The sequence below is a fragment of the Parasteatoda tepidariorum genome, chromosome 12 (assembly GCF_982258835.1).
Source record: "Parasteatoda tepidariorum strain Cologne lab strain chromosome 12, Ptep-v5.0, whole genome shotgun sequence".
Lineage (NCBI taxonomy): Eukaryota > Metazoa > Arthropoda > Arachnida > Araneae > Theridiidae > Parasteatoda > Parasteatoda tepidariorum.
The window spans coordinates 57,839,552-57,863,869 of NC_141766.1; the positions used below are offsets into that span (position 1 = coordinate 57,839,552).

The 24,318-nt window shown below is 30.6% G+C and overlaps 1 protein-coding gene across 1 annotated transcript in view; it reads left to right on the top strand.

Moving 5' to 3' along the window:
* Positions 1-24,318, top strand: part of LOC107453498 (neuroendocrine protein 7B2) — a 32,387-nt gene that overhangs the window by 3,575 nt on the left and 4,494 nt on the right. The window contains exons 2-5 of the mRNA XM_087155798.1: positions 10,988-11,295; positions 17,115-17,240; positions 18,542-18,747; positions 19,955-20,002. Of these exons, the coding sequence (XP_087011924.1) occupies positions 10,989-11,295; positions 17,115-17,240; positions 18,542-18,747; positions 19,955-20,002 (687 nt within the window). The 5' untranslated portion in view covers position 10,988. The remainder of the gene's footprint in view (positions 1-10,987; positions 11,296-17,114; positions 17,241-18,541; positions 18,748-19,954; positions 20,003-24,318) is intronic.

Here is a 24,318-nt window from a genome sequence, read left to right on the forward strand (position 1 = left end):
ATTATACTTAACATTTTAGAAATTTATGGTTTCGAAATACGGGATGAAACGCCAGTGTCTTTTTCTGCGTAAAATCTTCCAACAACGGCTCACTTTCAAACAATAATTTTTCGAATTTGTTCTTATTTGCAGTTATTTAGATCTAAGATCGATTGATGAATGTTTAGATACGAATGAAAAAAACAATTCAAATTGCTTTTTTTTGGCTTTTATATTTTAATACAATTTTAATTTCAATAATCTAACATATTTTTCTGTAACTGTTAGACTATCTCTTATAATTAAGAAGTATAAAAATTTTTTTTTGCTTGTAATATATAAAAGAAACACCGGTGACCCATCTGCGTCAAAGGGTTAAAAAGATTCCAACCTTGATTGATACTTCATTTTATTACCGGCGCTGATCAACTGACCCAATTTTGAGTAAACAACTATCAATTTCCATCCCTGTAGTCTAGTTATTTTTAACCCAAACCAGAAGATAAGAAAATTCCTGGATCAAGCATTGGGACAAACCAGCCTTCAAGGAGAACTTTATGATGAAACTAAGCCGTATTTGCGCTACATTTAGAGGAAATAGTTTGATCCGTCTACTACTGATGATGATGTTTTAAGTCCACACTGTGGTCAATGCGAGTCGGGAGCAGATTTGTGTAAACCAGCCACTGCTGGGATTCGAACCAATGTCACCTCAGTAGAAGTCAAACGCTCTATTCCCTGAGCCACCGCTGCCATGATTTATACTTTTTTTAATAATTTTATAACCGTCGTTGAACAACCGACCCAATTTTTCGGGTTTACGACTACTATTGTTTAACTCCGTAGCCCTGTAATTTTGAACCCACACCAGAAGACAAAGGAACTCCTGAATCAAGTATTGGGAGAAATTGGCCTTCGTGGAGAACTTTTTGGTGGAACTAACCAGCATTTGCGTTACATGAAGAGGAAGACCACGAGAACCTCCCATGATTAGCTTATCGGCGAGGGGACTCTAACCCATAATCCGTCTACCACTGAGAATATTTCCCGTCTGCACTGTGGTTAGTGCAAGCCGGATGCGAATTCGTTTCTAATACCCATCTCAGGGGATTTGAACCCGGTTCACCCATTGGAAGGCGAATTTTCTATCCCCTGAGCCATCGCGGCTCAGGGGATAAAAAATCTATACTTTTTTTAAATAATTTTATAACCGTCGTTGAACAGCAGACACAATTTTGGGTTTACGACTACCAATGTTCAACCCCGTAGCCTTGTAATTTAGAACCCAATCCAGAAGACAAGGGAATTCTTTGATCAAGTACTGGGAGAAGTTTTGCCTACGTTGAGGACTTTTTGATGGAACTTACCTGCATTTGCGTTACATGGAAAGGAATACAATGGAAACCTTTCACTGTTAGCCTGACGGCAAGAGGATTCTAACTCATGATCCGTCTACCACTCGAGATGTTTTACGTCAGCACTGTGGTCGGTGCGAGCAGGGTGCGTAATTCTTATCGACCATCCACTGCTAGGAGATAGTTCAAGGCTTATAAATGGTTCGTAGAGCAAAAAGAAGTTGCAAACCGCAGAGATCTTGTCGGCAATCTAAAAATTTTTAACTCCTTTTTTTTCCTTTATCCTGTATTAAACTAAACTAAACTCAGTGGCGCGACAGCCCATAGAGGGCCAAGGCCTACTGTGCCCATCTCAGTTTTCTTGACCTTGGGCTCTGGGGTGCAGGAGCAGATGTTCCGGTCAGGTGGTCAGCAGAAAGCGGAACCCCCAGTGTTTAGTTCCCAAGCATGCTTGGTACTCATTTATCGACCCACTGAAGGGATGAAAGGCTGAGTCAACCTTGCCCGGCCCGAGGACCGAACCAGGTACCTGTGGCACGACAGCGCGAAGCGCTACCGCTCAGCCACCGGGCGTCTTTATCCTGTATTATTTGAGTTTTAAATGAAGATTCTGTGAAAACATGACCATATCGAGAATCATTTAATACAGATAATTGAGACAAAATGTTTCAATAGTATTAATTCTAGGAGAAAGTTAATTACTTAACTGACTCATAAATGCATAAAAAAGTTCAATTAAAAAATGTGGAAACATATTTTTAGTCGCTGCCATAATAAAATAGGCAAAACAAGTTTACAGTAATTTAGAAATTAAATTCATATTTCATCCAATGCTTTTCTCAATGAATATATATTCATTAATATCTTTGTTAAATCAATCTAATTTGAACAGAAATCCAATTCTATAAAAAGATAATATTTCTTTCACTCCCAATACAGTTACATAAATATTTGAGACCGTTAAAAATTTATGTAATTTGTTTGAATGAAATAATTATTAATAGTTTTTCACCGAGAAAACTTTTTAAATTTAGAATTATAACCTTGGTAATAAATAGAATCGTTCATTCTTCACTCAGTTGTGGAGAAGTATTTAATAGCTTCTAATTAACTGCCAATTTTAATTTCTTTCAGGAAAAACATGCACTGCTGGTCTTCCATATTTTTTAGTCGTACTTTCCTCTCTTTCTTTTCAAAATTATATTTTCAAAAGGATTTCGATAAATTACATCAATCTGAAATTACATTTCTAGTTAAGTACAGTTAACAAAATTACCTTCTTTAACAAAATTCAAATTATTTTTGCTGCACCAATTGTTATTACAACTTATTATGTTTTACGTTATTAAGACTTATTTTCAAAATATATTTAAAAAGAAAATCTCAGCTATGCGAAGATAGCCCCCGAAAATGAGGAAAATAAAAAATTCAAACTGCATTCGTTTGACCATTTTTTGACCACAAATGACCACCCTTTAAATTTTTTTGACCACCCTTATTTTGGACATAATCCTGAAAATTAAATTCGGGGGCTAACTTCGCATTTTCACGCCAAATGAATAAAAATCAAATTTTTATATTGTATTCGTTTGACCACTTTTTGACCACAAATGACCACCCTTTAATTTTTTTGACCACCCTTATTTTGGACACAATCCCAAAAATTAAATTCGGAGGCTAACTTCGCATTTTTTCGAAAAATCTTTAAAAATCCAATTTCTGTATTGTATTCGTTTGACCATTTTTTGACCACAAATGACCACCCTTTAAATTTTTTTGACCACCCTTATTTTGGACATAATCCTGAAAATTAAATTCGGGGGCTAACTTCGCATTTTCACGCCAAATGAATAAAAATAAAATTTTTATATTGTATTCGTTTGACCACTTTTTGACCACAAATGACCACCCTTTAATTTTTTTTGACCACCCTTATTTTGGACACAATCCCAAGAATTAAATTCGGAGGCTAACTTCGCATTTTTTCGAAAAATATATAAAAATCCAATTTTTATATTGTATTAGTTTGACCACTTTTTGACCACAAATGACCACCCTTTAAATTTTTTTGACCACCCTTATTTTGGACATAATCCTGAAAATTAAATTCGGGGGCTAACTTCGCATTTTCACGCCAAATGAATAAAAATAAAATTTTTATATTGTATTCGTTTGACCACTTTTTGACCACAAATGACCACCCTTTAATTTTTTTTGACCACCCTTATTTTGGACACAATCCCAAAAATTAAATTCGGAGGCTAACTTCGCATTTTTTCGAAAAATCTTTAAAAATCCAATTTCTGTATTGTATTCGTTTGACCACTTTTTGACCACAAATGACCACCCCTTAATTTTTTTTGACCACCCTTATTTTGGACATAATCCTGAAAATTAAATTCGGGGGCTAACTTCGCATTTTTTCGAAAAATCTTTAAAAATCCAATTTCTGTATTGTATTCGTTTGACCACTTTTTGACCACAAATGACCACCCTTTAATTTTTTTTGACCACCCTTATTTTGGACACAATCCCAAAAATTAAATTCGGGGGCTAACTTCGCATTTTTTCGAAAAATATATAAAAATCCAATTTTTATATTGTACTCGTTTGACCACAAATGACCACCCTTTAATTTTTTTTGACCACCCTTATTTTGGACATATTCCTAAAGATAAAACTGGCGTGAAGTTAGTCCTCAAAATTCAGGAAAATAACAAATTTCAACTGCACTCGTTCAACTCGTTCAACTGCACAACATTTTTGACTACAAATGACGACCTTGAAGTTTTTCCGACAATTCTTATTTCAGTCTTTCTTTTAGCGATATCAATATAATATATTTTAATTATAGCTGACATCTAAACGTAGTAATGATCAAAAACTTTTTCTTGCAATATAAAAATTTTAAAAATAAATTCCAAAATGACTATGTACTTCAAATGCAATGATTATAATCCATAAAAACGAGGAATGCTAAAAACTATATGTATTAGTTTTGTTCACATTAATCGTATCTTTATTTTCTGCAATGTTATTTTAAAATTGTTTTACAAGTAGAAAAATAAAAGTTTAATAAGATGTAGTAAATCTAAAACATTTCTAAAACAATTATTAAGTAGTTATACTGTTTAAAAACATTTTTCTCAATAATGATATATAAAATTTAACATATTTCCTCTATAAAAGAGTAGAAATAGTTTCATAGCAATAAAGTTATTTTAGAAACCAACCATAACACCTTTTTCTCCAGTAGTGTATTAGCTCTCATCAATATTATATATATATAGATAGTAAATAGTTATTCTTCTCTAGCCATGGTACATAAAATTAGTTATATATTAAATTAGCATACAATAACAAGTATTATTTAGCTTTACTATCTAAGAATTCTTCATTAGCATTTAGGCATTTTATTTTAAAAAACATTGATTTTTGTAAAATATAGAAATAATTATATACAAAATAGAAACACATATCTTATCACTATATTAAATTAAATTCTCAAATCTAAGAGTAGCTAAGAATTCTTCATTAGCATTTAGGCATTTTATTTTAAAAAACATTGATTTTTGTAAAATATAGAAATAATTATATACAAAATAGAAACACATATCTTATCACTATATTAAATTAAATTCTCAAATCTAAGAGTAGCTAAGAGTTCTTCATTAGCATTTAGGCATTTTATTTTTAAAAACATTGATTTTTGTAAAATATAGAAATAATTATATACAAAATAGAAACACATATCTTATCACTATATTAAATTACATTCTCAAACTGACATAACTTTAATTTATGCAAAAACAATGGAGAAAACAATTTCAAACAAACTGCACAAAACTTACCAATACTATTTACAATCGGGTCTTAATCATTATTAGAATTTTAGCAATTACAAATAGAAAGGTATTTTTTTCACAATGTTGTAACCAAATAAATGTGTTAAATAATTACTCTTTAGTTATTACTCTAATACAAGTAAGAACATATGTAAAGTATGTACAAATGAAATGAGATAAAGACAGATTGTTAAAAGCACTAAAAAAACATAAAATAGAAGTAAATCCAATCGTGTATTAACACATTTTTCAAAAGGTATTCTTTCATGAATCATTTCGTTACTATTTTAACAATTGAACAATTCGAAGTCTCGTAGACCCATTGAAATTTAAGTTTCAGAAAAGACAAATATTTTAATATTTATAATTTAATATCAAAACTTTCTTTTTCGTATTTTACAATTTAAATAATTTTCAATTGTTAAGAAAGCGAACACCTTGAAATCTTTTGATCTTATGATCAAATTGAAAATCCGATCAAATGATCATTAGCTATTAAGAAAATATGTTTTCTTTCTGTGCACTACATTAAACAACTACTTATGAAAAATTCGAACAGTATTTAAAAAGATTAATTCGACTAATCTTCATAATTTGTATAGACCAAAATATGTGGATTAATTTTTTTATTTAATGAATCATTTAAAAGTTTACGTTCACCTAGCATATCATCTCGTATTTCCCAGGAATTCCGTATTCGTCTGCAAAAGGAAATATAATGTCCTATTGAATTGTGTTCGATTGGTCCCATATACTGTACGAATCCAGCTAATATATACTGCTGTTTCTGAATCAATATTTTTTCTGGTATATCTTGAAGTACCGTCTGTTCATTGTGATGTTGGCGAAACTGTTGAACAATTTCTGACATTTCAGTTTTTTATCCAAGAAATATTGTTCCACAAAGGTTTCAATGTACTCTTTCAAACATAGCTCAATAATTTCATCATAAGGAATTTCAATCAAAGTATAATCTTTCTTCAAAATTCCACAGTGAGGACACATGCCAGTTTCGATTGCTGATGGAGTTACTTTAAACAACTGATTTATAATTGATCCAATATTAATTTCGCAGTTTAAAATACTGCAGTTATCGCTATTTATTATATTCATTAAAATTAGAGCTCTATCTTTGTAGAAATTTCTTGTAAAACCAGCTGTTGCATAATTTTATATGAATGAAAATATTTGTTCATCATTATTGATATCATTTAATTTTAAAAAATAATGCCTGTTATCCATGTAAGCTGTAGACATTATTTCCACTATGGAATCAAATGCACATGTATTTCGAATTTCCATTAATCTTGTCCCAATATATAGAGCAGACTGAATGTTACCATTCCTTATAATAGAATTTTGTTTTTTTCTGATGGGTCGATTATGTATGAAAGATATTTCTGGACAAGGTGTTAGGTACAAAGTCAATACAAAGTCGTTACAAAAATCAATGTTTTTTAAAATAAAATGCCTAAATGCTAATGAAGAATTCTTAGCTACTCTTAGATTTGAGAATTTAATTTAATATAGTGATAAGATATGTGTTTCTATTTTGTATATAATTATTTCTATATTTTACAAAAATCAATGTTTTTTAAAATAAAATGCCTAAATGCTAATGAAGAATTCTTAGATAGTAAAGCTAAATAATACTTGTTATTGTATGCTAATTTAATATATAACAAATTTTATGTACCATGGCTAGAGAAGAATAACTATTTACTATCTATATATATATAATATTGGTGAGAGCTAATACACTACTGGAGAAAAAGGTGTTATGGTTGGTTTCTAAAATAACTTTATTGCTATGAAACTATTTCTACTCTTTTATAGAGGAAATATGTTAAATTTTATATATCATTATTGAGAAAAATGTTTTTAAACAGTATAACTACTTAATAATTGTTTTAGAAATGTTTTAGATTTACTACATCTTATTAAACTTTTATTTTTCTACTTGTAAAACAATTTTAAAATAACATTGCAGAAAATAAAGATACGATTAATGTGAACAAAACTAATACATATAGTTTTTAGCATTCCTCGTTTTTATGGATTATAATCATTGCATTTGAAGTACATAGTCATTTTGGAATATATTTTTAAAATTTTTATATTGCAAGAAAAAGTTTTTGATCATTACTACGTTTAGATGTCAGCTATAATTAAAATATATTATATTGATATCGCTAAAAGAAAGACTGAAATAAGAATTGTCGGAAAAACTTCAAGGTCGTCATTTGTAGTCAAAAATGTTGTGCAGTTGAACGAGTTGAACGAGTGCAGTTGAAATTTGTTATTTTCCTGAATTTTGAGGACTAACTTCACGCCAGTTTTATCTTTAGGAATATGTCCAAAATAAGGGTGGTCAAAAAAAATTAAAGGGTGGTCATTTGTGGTCAAACGAGTACAATATAAAAATTGGATTTTTATATATTTTTCGAAAAAATGCGAAGTTAGCCCCCGAATTTAATTTTTGGGATTGTGTCCAAAATAAGGGTGGTCAAAAAAAATTAAAGGGTGGTCATTTGTGGTCAAAAAGTGGTCAAACGAATACAATACAGAAATTGGATTTTTAAAGATTTTTCGAAAAAATGCGAAGTTAGCCCCCGAATTTAATTTTCAGGATTATGTCCAAAATAAGGGTGGTCAAAAAAAATTAAGGGGTGGTCATTTGTGGTCAAAAAGTGGTCAAACGAATACAATACAGAAATTGGATTTTTAAAGATTTTTCGAAAAAATGCGAAGTTAGCCTCCGAATTTAATTTTTGGGATTGTGTCCAAAATAAGGGTGGTCAAAAAAAATTAAAGGGTGGTCATTTGTGGTCAAAAAGTGGTCAAACGAATACAATATAAAAATTTTATTTTTATTCATTTGGCGTGAAAATGCGAAGTTAGCCCCCGAATTTAATTTTCAGGATTATGTCCAAAATAAGGGTGGTCAAAAAAATTTAAAGGGATGGTCATTTGTGGTCAAAAAGTGGTCAAACTAATACAATATAAAAATTGGATTTTTATATATTTTTCGAAAAAATGCGAAGTTAGCCTCCGAATTTAATTCTTGGGATTGTGTCCAAAATAAGGGTGGTCAAAAAAAATTAAAGGGTGGTCATTTGTGGTCAAAAAGTGGTCAAACGAATACAATATAAAAATTTTATTTTTATTCATTTGGCGTGAAAATGCGAAGTTAGCCCCCGAATTTAATTTTCAGGATTATGTCCAAAATAAGGGTGGTCAAAAAAATTTAAAGGGTGGTCATTTGTGGTCAAAAAGTGGTCAAACTAATACAATATAAAAATTGGATTTTTATATATTTTTCGAAAAAATGCGAAGTTAGCCTCCGAATTTAATTCTTGGGATTGTGTCCAAAATAAGGGTGGTCAAAAAAAATTAAAGGGTGGTCATTTGTGGTCAAAAAGTGGTCAAACGAATACAATATAAAAATTTTATTTTTATTCATTTGGCGTGAAAATGCGAAGTTAGCCCCCGAATTTAATTTTCAGGATTATGTCCAAAATAAGGGTGGTCAAAAAAATTTAAAGGGTGGTCATTTGTGGTCAAAAAGTGGTCAAACTAATACAATATAAAAATTGGATTTTTATATATTTTTCGAAAAAATGCGAAGTTAGCCTCCGAATTTAATTCTTGGGATTGTGTGCAAAATAAGGGTGGTCAAAAAAAATTAAAGGGTGGTCATTTGTGGTCAAAAAGTGGTCAAACGAATACAATATAAAAATTTTATTTTTATTCATTTGGCGTGAAAATGCGAAGTTAGCCCCCGAATTTAATTTTCAGGATTATGTCCAAAATAAGGGTGGTCAAAAAAATTTAAAGGGTGGTCATTTGTGGTCAAAAAGTGGTCAAACGAATACAATATAAAAATTGGATTTTTATATATTTTTCGAAAAAATGCGAAGTTAGCCTCCGAATTTAATTCTTGGGATTGTGTCCAAAATAAGGGTGGTCAAAAAAAATTAAAGGGTGGTCATTTGTGGTCAAAAAGTGGTCAAACGAATACAATATAAAAATTTGATTTTTATTCATTTGGCGTGAAAATGCGAAGTTAGCCCCCGAATTTAATTTTCAGGATTATGTCCAAAATAAGGGTGGTCAAAAAAATTTAAAGGGTGGTCATTTGTGGTCAAAAAATGGTCAAACGAATGCAGTTTGAATTTTTTATTTTCCTCATTTTCGGGGGCTATCTTCGCATAGCTGAAAATCTCGTTATAGTTATACTCAAAATTGGTATTAATGTAAATGTAAAAATCCGAAAGTCCTACAGTATCGCAAAACTTGTAAAAAATTTTTAGTGAGACTTTAAACAATGACTTCGCAGATAGTATTTTATATCAAAATTATTTTAACTTAGACAAAACCTTCACAAACGAATTTCTTTTTTTAAAAAAGAAAAACTAATTTAATACTTCATAACATTATTTGAATTTCATTTTCACCAAAAATCTTTTAAATTATTTATTATAAAACTTCAATTTGCAGGGAATTCACAAAGAAGAAATGTCTATTCCAAATTTCAAAACAATAGTTTTCTATTTCTCAATTTACAATTGATTTTAAACATATAACGATATAAAAACCATTATCTGTAAAAGCTTTCTCACTACAAAATGATTTTTTTTATAAAAGCTCTGATTTCTTCAAAACATGATGAAGGACTGTAATATATAAAATATTTGGAATATTTCTCAAGAATTTCCGATATATACTAGACAATTTTCATTCAATCTATCTTTCTCATAGCCTTCAACTCGTCTTTCACACATGTCCCAAAAGACTTGTCAATAGTTGGAAAAATGATCCATATCAACTTTTTTTTATATGGAACAAATTTTCCGGTATTTCAATAACTTGTGCTTCAACTATAGTTGTGTTGTCTTTTATTTATATTGTCTTCTATAGGTAGAAAAGATATTCTATCATGTTTACAAACGTATATTTCCCGTGTGAGTTTAGAATTTTCTTAGGTAGTTGGTGAAAAAGTTTAACTATTTACATTGTATACAGCTCTTAAAGTGTGTGTCAAAAAAAACATTTCTTTTTATTCTGATGTATTTCTATAATAATGCTTTTCTTTTGACGTTAGTATTTTAAAAGGTTATTTTTCAGAATTCAAATTATTAAATTAAACATCTTTTATTTATTTATTAGTTTATTTCTTTGGGAGTACCTTGAGGTTGTTTATAAAATATCATATCATTAGACAGGTTTTTTTTAATCAAAAACATTGTCAAATTTTCAAGTATGTTTATTTCGCCATAAATATATAATTATATGTTTCAATTTCCTTCTTATAATTTCTTAGAGAAGGAACTGCATTTATGCTAAATATCCGTTTGATATTTCCACCTTTCTAAATCCACGTAGAATTGGAAACTAAAAATTTCAAAACGAAAAAATTTATTGTAATGTGGGAATTTCATACCTTCCTACTCCAACGAGAGATCGTGCTTGCGTATTACAATTGTTGAAGGGTTATTTGTTTTGTATTGTATCGATGTATGTGCATATTAAATTAGTGTAACCTTTTATTTTTAAGAATTACCGGGCATTAAGTGTTAAACTAATTTTAGCAAATAGCTACAAAAAAATCTTGATGAAACCCATTAAGCTATAGGTATTTTTTATTATTACTTAAAAACTCATCAACTCAGTTAATCTCATCAACTCAGTTAACTCTTAAAAACTCAATTACTTAAAAACTCAAAACTCAGTTCAAATCAACATTAAGAGAATGTCTTAAATTATTTGCTGTCTAAACACTAATGGGACTTTTTTGTTATATTCTAGAATGAATTCTTTAGCATGTGGAGTCTTATGGACGACATTATTTGTGATTACTGTCATTGAGTGTAATGCTTACAGCTCTTTAGACTCATTTTTGACTGATTCTTTGTTAAGAGAATATGTGAATGTGCCTGAAGAAGCAAGTTTTGATGAATTTTTGAATAGTCTACCTTCGACCCCTCAACAAACAGATGTTAAAGATTATCCTAGTTTTGAACCAAGAAGAGATGACATTTTAGAAAGAGATCTGAATATCAGAGATGAAGAATATTTGGAACACAGCTCATTGACAGGGCAAAAGTCAATGCAAGGTAGTAATTTTTGAAAAAGTACTTACATAGTGTGTTCCGTAACCACCGCCTGTAATCTATATTTTTAACACTGAACATACCAAAACCGGTCAAATGACCGTTTAAGAACTTTTGCATCGAAAATGCACATATCTTATCGTTCGTTTTTGCACATTTGACTTCATGACTTTTTCTAACAATTATATACAGTTCATATTCTATTATTATTTCTTTTGGATTTCATTTTTTTCAAATAATACTTGTCGTATTCCTACCATAATCGGTCCTACCGTAACTTATTCCTACCATAATCGGTCCTACCGTAACTTATTCCTACCATAATCGGTCCTACCGTAACTTATTCCTACCATAATCGGTCATTTGACCAGGAGAACAATTTATTGCTTTATAAGGTTATCGGATCGGAAATGACGATGTAATGCGTGTTCAACGTATTGCATTCGATGAGTTGCACATTTCTGCAAAGACTGTTGCGTAGTGAGTTCAATCAGAATAACTGTGAATTCAATTTTCAAGAAAGTACCTAAAAGTTTAGATTGGCATTTTTGTGTAAAAAAAAGTGACAAAAACTAAATGCATTGGTAAGTAGCTTATGTTTTATTTTTATAGCTTTACTTCATTTCTAACTATCTGATAGTTTTTACCCACAAAAATGTCGAAACAATCGAGACAGCACAAGATCTTAGAAGAAATAATATTAATTATAAAAATAATTATAATTCTCATATATTCTTATAATTATAAGAATTATAGAAATAATAATAATTAGAAGAAATATGTTTACGGAAAATGTACTATTGAAGCACCCTGTACAATGCGTTGAGCAATGAATTAAAAATTCCTAATCTTTGTGTTAGTAATATAATTGGCAATATACAATTTTGATTAACTATAATAAAGTTATTTTAGTTTATTTCCTTCCTAACGCTCATATTTCACATATTCAATCAAGAAACATAAAGTCTGTTCATTTGAACGTCTATGGTAGAAATAGGTATATATTAAGTGTTGGTATGTTTAGTGTTAAAGTTCTTATGATTCTCTTTACTTAAGAAAGTTATTTTAAAAAAGTACAACTTTCTCAAAATTCATTATCTCAGAACTATTCCACCAATTTAGCTCAAAATTTTTATTTCGCTATGTAAAATTGCACTCTTTAGAATTGTAAACCTTATCATTAAAAAATTTTTCGATTATTATTAAATAACATAATAAAAAAAAATAAACAATTGCTAAAAGCTTTTTTTTTGCGAGGAAATATCATTGAATAAAAGAATTTTATAATTGAGTCCAAAAATTTTTCAATTTGTTAAAAAAGTTTTTGAGATATAGCGTAATACGTAAAAAGAAAAATAAACATCAAGAATTCTAAACTTTGGGCCGCTCTCCTGTCCAAACTATTAGTACCATATTTCTAAAATTGTGGTTATCCTCAATATTTTTGGGGTCAGGAATCCGAATCCATCGAAAAAAGGTATGTTTATTCAGGGAAAGTACGTTTTTATATCTGATTTAAAATATTGTCTGCACTGATTAATTAGTATATTTGAGGTCACCCTCCCGAACTGTTAAGATTTAGTGCGTGAAGATGCATTCATTGAAATCGAAAAGTTATTCCGGGTCCGTTATTTATTTTGCGCACTGTACTATTGACAAAATAAGTAAATAACGCTTTTTGCGCTTTAAAGAAAAGGCCCGCAATAAATTTTGTTCACCGGGGTCATTTGATGGAGTTGTCTTCTTCCTCCGCTGCACTACAGGTTTCGTGGGCCTAGCATGCACATCAAGAGCATACCCATTCTTAGCTCCAGAACAGGGATTGTCAGAACGAAACAGAAGAGTGCTAATATTGTACGAATTCCTTATTGTTTGTTAGAGTATAATTTAAGCCTTTAGTAAACGTATGATAAGCTGGACTAAAAATAATTTTTATAACTTCAATGACCAAAATGTAAGGATAGGAAAGGATAAGGACAAGAAAACATTGGAGTTGACTTAGACAAACAAACTTAGCTACACAAATGCCGTGAATTAATCAACAACAACACGCCAATATGGTAGGTCCTTCTTCTTGACTAGTAAAGTGTAATTCAGAGTTTGTCGGCTAGAAAACAGAACTAATTTCTGCGCAATCGAGGTATAGTTCGTTCACCAGGAGTTCGCACTTGGTTCAACCTTCATCACGTGGTATCCGACGATACTATTTCGTTATTTTGGGGAGAAGGATGTGAACAATTCTGAACATGGTTGCTATTCGGCGATCGTAAGACAAAAACATTTATTTCGCAATCTTATTGTGCATTTTTTTAACATAAAATATTTCACAAATTTGATGATATTTCTCTCATTTGAGTGAATAGTTTGTCCTTTTTGAGACATTTTGTTGTTGTTGTTGTAGTTCATTTACGTCGCGCTTGAGCTGTACAATGGGCTATTGGCGACGGTCAGGGAAACATCCCTGTGGATGATCCGAAGACATGCCATCACAATTTTGATCCTCTGCAGAGGGGAGGGCACCCCTGCTTCGGTAGCCTGACGACCAGCACGCGAAGTCGAGCACTTTACGGTAGAACAGTTTAACGAGGATCAATATCACACACCCTCGGCCCATACGCAGACTTATCCAAGTGGTCACCCACCAGCGCACTGACCGCGAGCAGGGATGCTTGACTTCGGTGATCTGCTGGGAACCGTGTCTTAACGATCAGTCCACTGCGGGACTGCCACATTTTGCCGCAATATATTTAATTAGCTAGAGTAACGAAAGGTATAATAGTGGATGATAAAGTGAAGTAAGTGTCTGAAAAAGTATTCAATGTTTGCGCACGGCATGTATTAAGGGTTGTCTCATTTTCAAGCGCAGAGATGTTTCTCCTCTTACTCCCGCGAGGAAGTGAACTCATCGTCCGAGCAGGTGGAGGCAAGAGCCAACTCCTGGGGCGAACTATATCCAGTTTTAACCCTCTCTACCCATTTAAGAAAGTTAAGTCACAGTTTTTAAATTTAAAAAAGTTAAGTTAAAAGTTAAGATAATTTTTAACTTGACATTCTGCGCAATTTTCACAATTCGCTTAGAAAGCTATAAATAAAAATCCACGTAACAGTCATGAATTGCTGCCTTCGCATTTTTAAACCGTATTGGAAATAATGTTTCGTCGCTTTAAATGTTGGGCTTATTTGAAGTTAAAAGAAAGTAATTGATATATTTTAAAATAACAAATGATTTTTCTTAACTTAATTAATGCTTTCATAATCTTTAAAATTACGTAACGGAATTTTCTCTTCTCTAGAGAGTTATGCTCCGCAAACTAAATTAGAAAACCTTCTCAGATCGGCATTTAATTTAGTCTCGTGTGTGCAATTACAATTGATTGCGATTAGCTTTAAAAAATAAAAATAAAGTTACTCACAGGAAAGAAGGTGTTGCCATGGTAACTACTTGGCACACTATAATTTGCTTTTCTAGACAAGCGATGGTGAAAGCAATTTTCCCACCTTCGAAAGTCGGAAATAGTTTAGAAAAGCTTAACTATTGAAACAAAAATTAAGTCTAAACTTTTGCTTTTAGTTTTGTTCAATTAACATAATCTAGCAGAACTTTCACTTAACAGCTAATCATCTTTTATGTTTATGGTTATATTAAAATTATGATGTGTGATTGCTGTGTTATTGCATGTTTATGCACCATGAGTCTGCATGCGTTCTTCATGATTTTTATAATTTAAACGTGGCTTGTGACCCCCAGTTCTAAGGTACTCATCATCCTCTAGACGCCTTTTATATGTGTTCTAAAATAATTTCCATACTCTTGATTCCTTATACATATATTCTAAGGTAAGTTTTCATCCTTTTGATGTCTTTATGTATTTTCTAAAGAAGGGTTTCATTCTCTTGATGCCTTTTTTCACCTCACTGAATTCGTCGCTTGAATTTCGAAACACCTTGTGCAAAGACTAAAATTAAAGTTTTGATTTATGTTAAGTATTATTAAAAGATAACTGTAACTTTCTTTTTTATTTTCCTTGACAAAAGAGCTCTGAAGGAGACACTTAATCGGAATTCTTGGCGCGTAATGAAACGGTTAGTGACAAAACTCGGAATAAATACTTGAAGTGACTTATAGAAGAATTTGTTAATGAAAACATCCAAATAAAATATTGAGTTCAAGGTCTAGTCAGAAATTCTAATCGATATAGGCGTGTCATCGATCGAAAATCAAAGAGGAATGTGAAAGGATTGCGAAGGGTTGACAAACGTACCCTAATACTATGGCAACAGACTAAATCGTCAAAAATTTTGTAGATAAAAAAAGGGGGAAAAGGGTTTATTAAGCTATTTTAAGAACACGTAAATAAGCTGTTTTTCCCTACGTTCACGATTATTAGTCGCTCGATATGTTTGTTTTTCTAACAGAACAAAGATAAAACATTTTTGACAGCACTGCTGTTGAAAGGTTTGAAAAAGAACATAAATGTATAGTTTAGATGGTCCTTTAGCGTTTTTATTTACCTATGAAATGTGCAACGATTTGAAAATTTTGAAAAGAATTGTTTCTTTCTCGCTGGTTTTCTTTGAGGAAAGCATTTTAAGGAAAATACTTGGTTCACATATTTATTCTTGAATAGTTTTAATAGTTTGTTTTATTTATTTTTCTAATAAGATTTTTTCCCAACATTTTTTGAAAACGTTCTATTTTATCATCAGTGTTCTTAATTAATTCATAGTTTTATCATGAATATTTTGTGGTTAAGAAAAGTATGACTCAAAATATTTTAATTAATATTTGTGTTAATTAATATAAATTGATATATAACTAATTAATATTAAGTAATTTTAGTAATAATTAATTAATATTAATATTAATTAATATGAGCAATAACTAATTACTATTACTATTAATTAATGTTTGCAATAACTAATTAATATAAACATTAATTAATATTGGCAATAACTAATTAATATTAATTAATATTAGCAGTAACTAATTAATATTAATAATAATACATAAGTAATTAGCCATTTTTGCTAAAATAAATATAAAAAAAATAAAAAATTGGTGAAACATAAGACTTATATATACTTATATACTATATAAGCCATTTGGGGGTCTTTTATGCATTTTTTATTTTCTAACATTTTTTTTGTGGATGAGTCCACATAGGAAACATTTCTTTTATATTACAGCACTGCATGGAAATAACATTTATTTTCTTTTTTAATAGCGTAAGGAACAAGAAATGGCATCTGATATTTAGTAACGATAGTAGCACCCCTGTTTAGAATTATAAAAAAAGTAATAGGAGGGCACTGAAGTTACCCAATATGTGTTACTGATTAAACAGTTAATATGAGAGCATTTGAACTGAATGTAAGGTTGCGCTAAGACGGATGCGTCTGGGATAGAACAACTCATTATTCCACGATGTTTAAATGCGAAAAATGACTGCGCCATTCTTGTATTCAAAGTGCTACACGATTGTCATGAATTCTTACGTAATTCAAAATGCCATTCTTTTATTACGGCTAATAATTTCATCAACAGCAGTGACAAATGCATTAGAGATAATGGTGTTTAACTGCCCTGGATCTGTTCTCGAAAACTTTTATCCCTAAACAGTGTTCACCAAAAACAGCAACCGTTCGATGATATATGTCGGCAATACAGTCACTTATTCTCTATCAGTATGTAATGCAATTCTCTATTCTATGCAATGAAAATCATACTCGGGCGTTTTGTGTTATTCTAGACACGCCCATCTTCGCACTAATTTACATTTCCGCAGCTTCATACATTACTTTATAAAGAAAATTTATTTTAGGAGGAAATGGTGAAGGCTATAAACTACTAAAACCAGACGGAAGCATACCAAATCAACAATTTGTAAAAACAGATTCTTTACCTGCATTTTGTAATCCAGCCAACCCCTGCCCATTGGGATTTAAAGGTAAGATTTTAAAAATATTTCACAGCATTAACTAGCCTTTGCAGTTGCGAGCAATTTGATCAAATATAAGTCAAGCAAATCAAATTTATCAAATTGTATTAGTTTATAAAATTTTTTCAATAAAGATAATTCAAAAATGGACGAAAACCAGATATCCAAACTTGGCGCAAACTGATGAGTAGCCTACTCTTAGTAAGTTTTAAAAAGTTCCACGATCTCGCGAATCTGGTTTCGGTGGAGAGAAAGAGAGTATATACTGCTATTAGGACATCATGTGATGTATTGTTTCGGTAGTAGTAGGATTTTACGTTGAATTGAATAAGACTAAGATTAATGGTTCGGAATTTTTTTTCTGTGTAAAAAGTATAGTTTTGTACTTGTACCTATTTACGCGTTTAACTTTACTGTCTAAGCAAGCGAGGAAATGTAGCTGCCGCAATGACACATCATTTCATTCTTTTAAAAAGTTCTTAAGGTATAACGAAAAAAGTGAAATTATATTGACCGATCTCCTGACATATTTTTCAACCCTTTGCATGATTCAAATGACCACAACCGTGATCCTAATATACTCTCACGACCAGCACTCAGAAACTCGGTGATCTTAATCCCGGTGATCCCGGCTTCTCGCACAACAGCAAAGAATTAACTAGTCGTATCTACTCATCGAATTCTATCACAGATAAAATTCTCGTGAGGATTAATTTAGCGTAACTACCCTTGCAACTATTAAATTCCGATTCCCCAGTATATATGAGACGTTAAGTCGATTCTATCTAATCTTTTGATAGATGACAATTGACATTGTTGGTAGCCCAGCTCCACAAGAGGTTCCTATAATATTAAGATTATTATATCACGCTTCTTAATATTAAAAAGAAAAACAATCTGAAACTTCAAGAAATGATTCAAAGTATTGTTGAACAACTGCGAAAGTTTCTGAATAATTCAGAAAAAAATTTCCGAAATATTTAGAAACGTTTTCGAAAACTACATGCCCCGTAGCTGCCCATATGTTCAGAAACGTTTCGGGAATTTTAATTAACTGTGTCCAGTATTTAGATTTTGTTTGGGTGGAGATACAATAAACACCAATAAAAGATTTTAATAAAGTAATAGTTGTAGAAAAGTAGACGTTTCAACCTTTAAGGAAGTAAATTTCTTTTAAAAAAAATGAAGTTTTCTTTATACTTTTTTATGTAAGGTTACAAATGTTTATCTGGAAATTATTCATGCTGTGTAAGTTTAAAACCAGAAATGAAGTTAAATATGATTGAGTTTCAATCTAATTATTTTAACAGCTGAAGATGGATGTCTAGAGGAATTTGAGAATACAGCTCGATTTTCTCGGAGTTATCAAGAAGCTCAAAACTGTCTATGTGACTCAGAACATATGTTTGATTGCCCAGGAAACACCAGAGAAAATGAAATCGACGCCTTAGCCCGATCATTTGAAAATGAGGGTTTAGCAGATGCTACTCTAGATAAACTGATGCAAAATATGGATGTAAGTAAACTCATTCAATTAGTCTGGTCTTACTATAGTAAATATGAAGTTTTAAATGCTTAGAACGTAAGCATACGTGCTTCATACAGTTATTCAACCATAAAGGGTATAGTTCAAAATATAGTTTCAAAATCACATACAAAAATGCGCTTTTACAAAATATATATTCCGCTTTCTTAACTGGTTTGGTTTCAACATTCCTTAACTTCTCACGCAAAGAAAGTTATACCGAATTTAAGTCAATTTAGTTTTGTTTTTGCATTTTATTTTCTTAGTTGCTTTAGTTTTTAGTTGAGTAGCCAGTTTTGCTCAGAAAAGTCAAAAGTTTAGTTCTTATGTAAATTTTTGTTTGATGATTTGAGCTATTCTCCAAAACTAAAACAAGAAACTTTAAATTTTCGCCCACAGTAAGAAATCTCTTTACCGTAAAAATAATTGCATTCAAAACGTAAGTTTTACAACTATTATTCTTTTTCAATTTTAAACTACTCTGCGTATTTTTTGCTGTAAATTTCTTTAACTTTAAATCCTTAAAGAATAATAATAAAAAGCGAATTTTAATAAAAATAAGATTTTTTACTTAAAACTATTCAAACATAACGTTTTGTTTATTTCAAAATATAGGTTTGCTTACGTGTTTTTTAAATTTAATTCTAACCTATTCAATTAGATATAATTCGTTCACCGGGAGTTGGTACTTGACCCCATCTCCTCGGACGAAGAGTTCACTTCAGCGTGGGAGTAAGAGGAGAAACGTCTCCGCGCTTGAAATTGAGACAAGCCTTAATGCGCGCCAAAACCAACCAGTGAATTATTTTTCAATCACTTACTTCGCTTTATCATCGGCTGCTATACCTTTCGTTACAGTAGCAAATTAAAGATATTGTAGCAAAATGTCTCAAAAAGGACAAACTATTCACTCAAAAGAGAGAAATATCATCAATTTTATGAAATATTTAATGTTAAAAAAATGCCCATAAAGATTGCTAAATAAATATTTTTTGCCATACGATCTCCAAATAGCAACCTTGTTCAAGATTGTTCGCATCCTTCTCCCTAAAATAGCGAAATAGTGTCGTCGAATACCACGTGAAGAAGGCGGAGCCAAGTGCCAACTCCTGGTGAACGAACTATACCTATCGTATAAAATTAAATGTCCATTCCACTTTTATATTTTCCTTATGTATTTTAATTTTCCTTTTTATAGATAAGAAGTGACCACAAAGTTGTGGCGAAGAAATTTTTCTCCCATAAGGTAAAGTTTAATTAGCATTTTTAGTTTATTTAGTTTAGTTTAGTTTTTCTGTGTTAATTAGTGATGTCGAAGGAAAACATTAAAGACTTTACAAACAAAAGCATTCATTAAATTAGGCGAATATCAGCCTGATTATCTAAATTAAATAAGAAATAAGATTTAAATTAGGACTGTGTAAATTATTCTTAAATAATGTCTTTTATTTTAATGTTATCTATTTAATTATATTGTAATTTTTTCACATTTTAAAAATTTAAAAATAAAATACGGCTGAATGAAAAAATAACTGGATCATACCAAGAAAAATTCATAAGTTATAATTGCGGCATACATGCGCATTATTCCTCTTAATGAATGATAATGCGCATGTATAATAGTACTAAATATAATACCTCTTAAATAGCACTAAACCTAACGACATTTTAAATAAACTGACAGAACGAGGATTCGAATCTAGTGTTCACAACACAATCCTTATCTCCCTAATTTGTGACCATTAGAATACTATACTCTCATTCATGCATAAATGTCAGAACCATAAAACTGCTAAACTATCTCCTATGTCTAGTAGATTTTTTTACTATTTTGAGACCATGCTGGTTGTGAGTGGTAAAAAAAACCATATAGTTAAAATTGTTCTTTACAATTAACTTAACTAATTATATGGACAGACTTCCACTTGTTATTTTACCATAATTTTAGAAATTTTCCTTCTTAAATAAAATACTATCATTTTTATATTAGTGGAAGAACTTTAACATTATGAATCAGTTTTTAGAAAAGTAACGCCCTTTTTTCCAAAATTATTATTCCTTTCTTTTTTGCTTCGTTCGGTGTTAATTTGATATTCTGTACAATCTGCCCAAATGAAATACCAAATGAATGGTTTAAATACCTCGTGTTTTGGTTCTTATTACTAGAATTATGGTTTTTTTCTTTCTTTTTTTTACCAGGCATGTCATTACCTTGCAGTGCAATATTTTTACCAGATTTTTTTTCTCCGTGTAGAAAATATAATTGTTCTGCAGTTTCTTTTTCTCTTTTTCTTTTATAAAACGCACTTTAATTCAAACATTTTAATGTTTTTCTTCTATATACGAATAGTATTTAAAGTTTTTAAAAGTGTCTATGTTATAGAACAAATTTTGCTAGAAAGTAAATTTTTTACATTTCTTTTCAAATTTTAAGTACACTTAATTTGGATTGCTAATTGCAAAAATTTACATCAACGAGATTACAAATAAATTTAAGAGTTTAGTGAGAAAGGGTATTAAAGGGCATTCTAATTTTGCGCAACATTTTAACTAAAAACATGCTCTGGTCAAATGTATACAAGGATCTTATTTATTTTTTCACTAGATCATAAAGAAAATACTTTTTAATCAGTCAATGTGTCTTGTAAACAGAGCATTCCTGTTTATTTCCTTTTAAAGAAAATGCATATTTAATTATTCTGAAGAAAAAAAATTGTTTTCTGATTTTCTTTTTTTTTTACTTACAAGACCTGAAATTTTTTTTTAAGAAAGATAAAAAACTAGTTTCAAATTTTGAAAAAAAAACCAAGTAAATACTTAAAAAGCTATGGTTTTGTAACAATAAAAAGCATATGCGTTGCAAACATACTTTACAAATATACTTAACAAAACATTGACCTTTAAGAAAAGCTTTTTGTTTATTTTTTATAAACGAATCTCGTGAGAAGAGAAAAATGCGCATTCTCGCTTAATTAAAATTTCGCTTATTAAACTATTGATTCGTTTTGATGATTTTTTGTTCGTCGCATACTTCAAATCAAGCTTGAGGATAAAATACAAAACGGTAAAATAAACACTCGTTTAGGATAAACAGTTTTCTTTTCAATTTTTAATATGTTTCATAAAATTTAAAAAAAAAAAAGTCTGAATTTATATTATTCTTTCATAAAAGAAAACTTTTTCTTGATGCAATTACAGTTTGAAAGAAAACAATTACTCGATTACAAATTTTGAATAACTAGTAAAAAGTATCAAAAATAAAAGTTTTCTTTTTAATTATATACTTTTCATCCTTATAATTATAATACTAATTCATTTAAAACCTATGCTTTGAGATATAAAAATATTGTTTAAATTAGTTTGTTATTTCTGAAAATGCGATTAGATAAATCGTTTCAGGAAAAAATAACATGTTATTTGGATAACTGTGATGGGATCCAAGAAAAAGAACTAATTTTAAAATTAAGCATTCCATCTAATTAGATTACTTTTTGTTACAAAAATTGATACTTTATTTCGCTTTTCTTTATCTTTTCAATGCATGTTTACAAAACTAAGGTTAACTAGATGTATTTGTCATGTATAAGAAGAGTATAGCAGTAATTAATTAATTTTATGCGTTTGAGTTTTATTTTGAATAGTTCGTAATTAAAATTCTATGAAACAAAAGTTTATTTTTTCATTGGAAAGCATCTCATAACGGCTAGAACTATTATTTTTAAACTTTTAACCGAGTTACTTAAATATTTGTTACACATGTATTGTTGTATTATCAGATTTTATGTATTATACCAGCATATACACCGAAGAACCATTACATTATGACCACCCTCCATCTATAACAATGGGCTCGCCCAGGTTTTCATGGTTTCTCGCCCAGGAGCAATGTTTTCATGGGGCACATTAGGACCCATAATCCTCATAGAACAATCCCTGACGTCTGTAAGCTGAACATAGTTCACCCACTCATGGCAACAGTTTTTCCTGCGGGGGATGGTGTTTGCCTACAGGATAATGTACCAAGTCATAAGGGTCGAATCGTCGAGGAACATTCCTGAGACTTTCAAGTCATGTCTTGGCCCCCAAATTCACCTGACCTTAATCCAATAGAGCATTTGTGGTCCTACTTGGAAAACCAAATTCGTGCTGCCACGCTGCCCCCTCGCAATGTTAAGGAATTGTAGGACCAGTTGGTGAGCGCTTGGTACCAGATACCTCAGACTACCTATCAGCACCTTGTGGAATCAATGCCAAGGCGGGTGCTAGCAGTTTTGAGGACTAAAGGTGGTCCTACATGTTATTAGCAGGGTGGTTGATAGTTGAAATAGGGGCATAGATGATAGGGGCATAGATGAAAGTTGACTTTGTCGATTACTCTTTCCCCACATTGGTGACCTTCGGATGTGATGTGAAGCCACCTACTTTGGTAAAAACGACCACTACGATTCGAACACGTCTACTTCGATGGATGGTTCAAATTGAGCAGTTGACTCGCTACTTGTGACTGCAACATTATCCACCTCCTCGTGCTGTTGCTGCTCAGTTTCGATCACACATAACGTATTCACTCGACTGCTAATGGCAACACAGGAGTGACCACAGCCGTGAACGTAATGCAGCTCTCACGATCAGCAATTAAAAAAGTACGGTGATGTTAATACAACTCTCCCGGCTTCTCACAAAACAGCAATGAATCAGCTAGTGGTATCCGTTCATCGAATTCCATTACAAATATAATTCTGGTGGGGGAGTACTGTAGTGTATCTACCACTACAAAAATATAATTTCAATTCACTAGTATATAAGCAATGTTAACTCGATTCTATGACGGGATACTTTTTCATAGATGAAGGTTGATTTGCTTTTTCAATAAGTAAAAAACTTTTTTTATGTGTTAATTATGCATGTACGAAAGAAATACTTATGTTCAAAGTTTCTCAGAACAAGATTGAAAACTTATAGAGAAATTTAGAACACATTTTATGTACATTAAAATTTGCAAATAATCCTTACGTCATAATTTTTTTTTAAAAAATAGTTTTATTTCATTTTTAGTTTTTAATCATAAGTAACGATAAGAAAACTATTAACCAAAATTTTTCTTAAAAATGATATAGGTTTACATAAATAAAAGTAAAAATTAACAGTTTTTTTAAAAAAAAGAATTATACAAAACTTTTTAAATTCGTAAATCAAACTATAAATTCTGGGTCCGTGTCGAACAAAAAATTGTTCATGTCGTTAAAAAAATAAAATTTTTTCAAAAGTTGAGCAAAAGATATTGCTAACCCGACAGATATTGTTAACAATTTATAAATAAATAGAAAAAAGTGCAATAAATATCTCGATAAAATTTCGATATTTTTCATCGATCTTATTATTTTTGCTTGATACAGCTAACGCAACAAAAAAATTTGCATTAAAATTTTGAAAAGAAAATTACTCTTTTTGATTTTTAGGGTCCGCTTCCTATTTAAGCAGTATGAAACTAACAATTTGAAAATTTCTGCTGTCTTGGGCATAAAAAAAAGTATTAATTTTTTTCGAAAAGCTTATAATTAA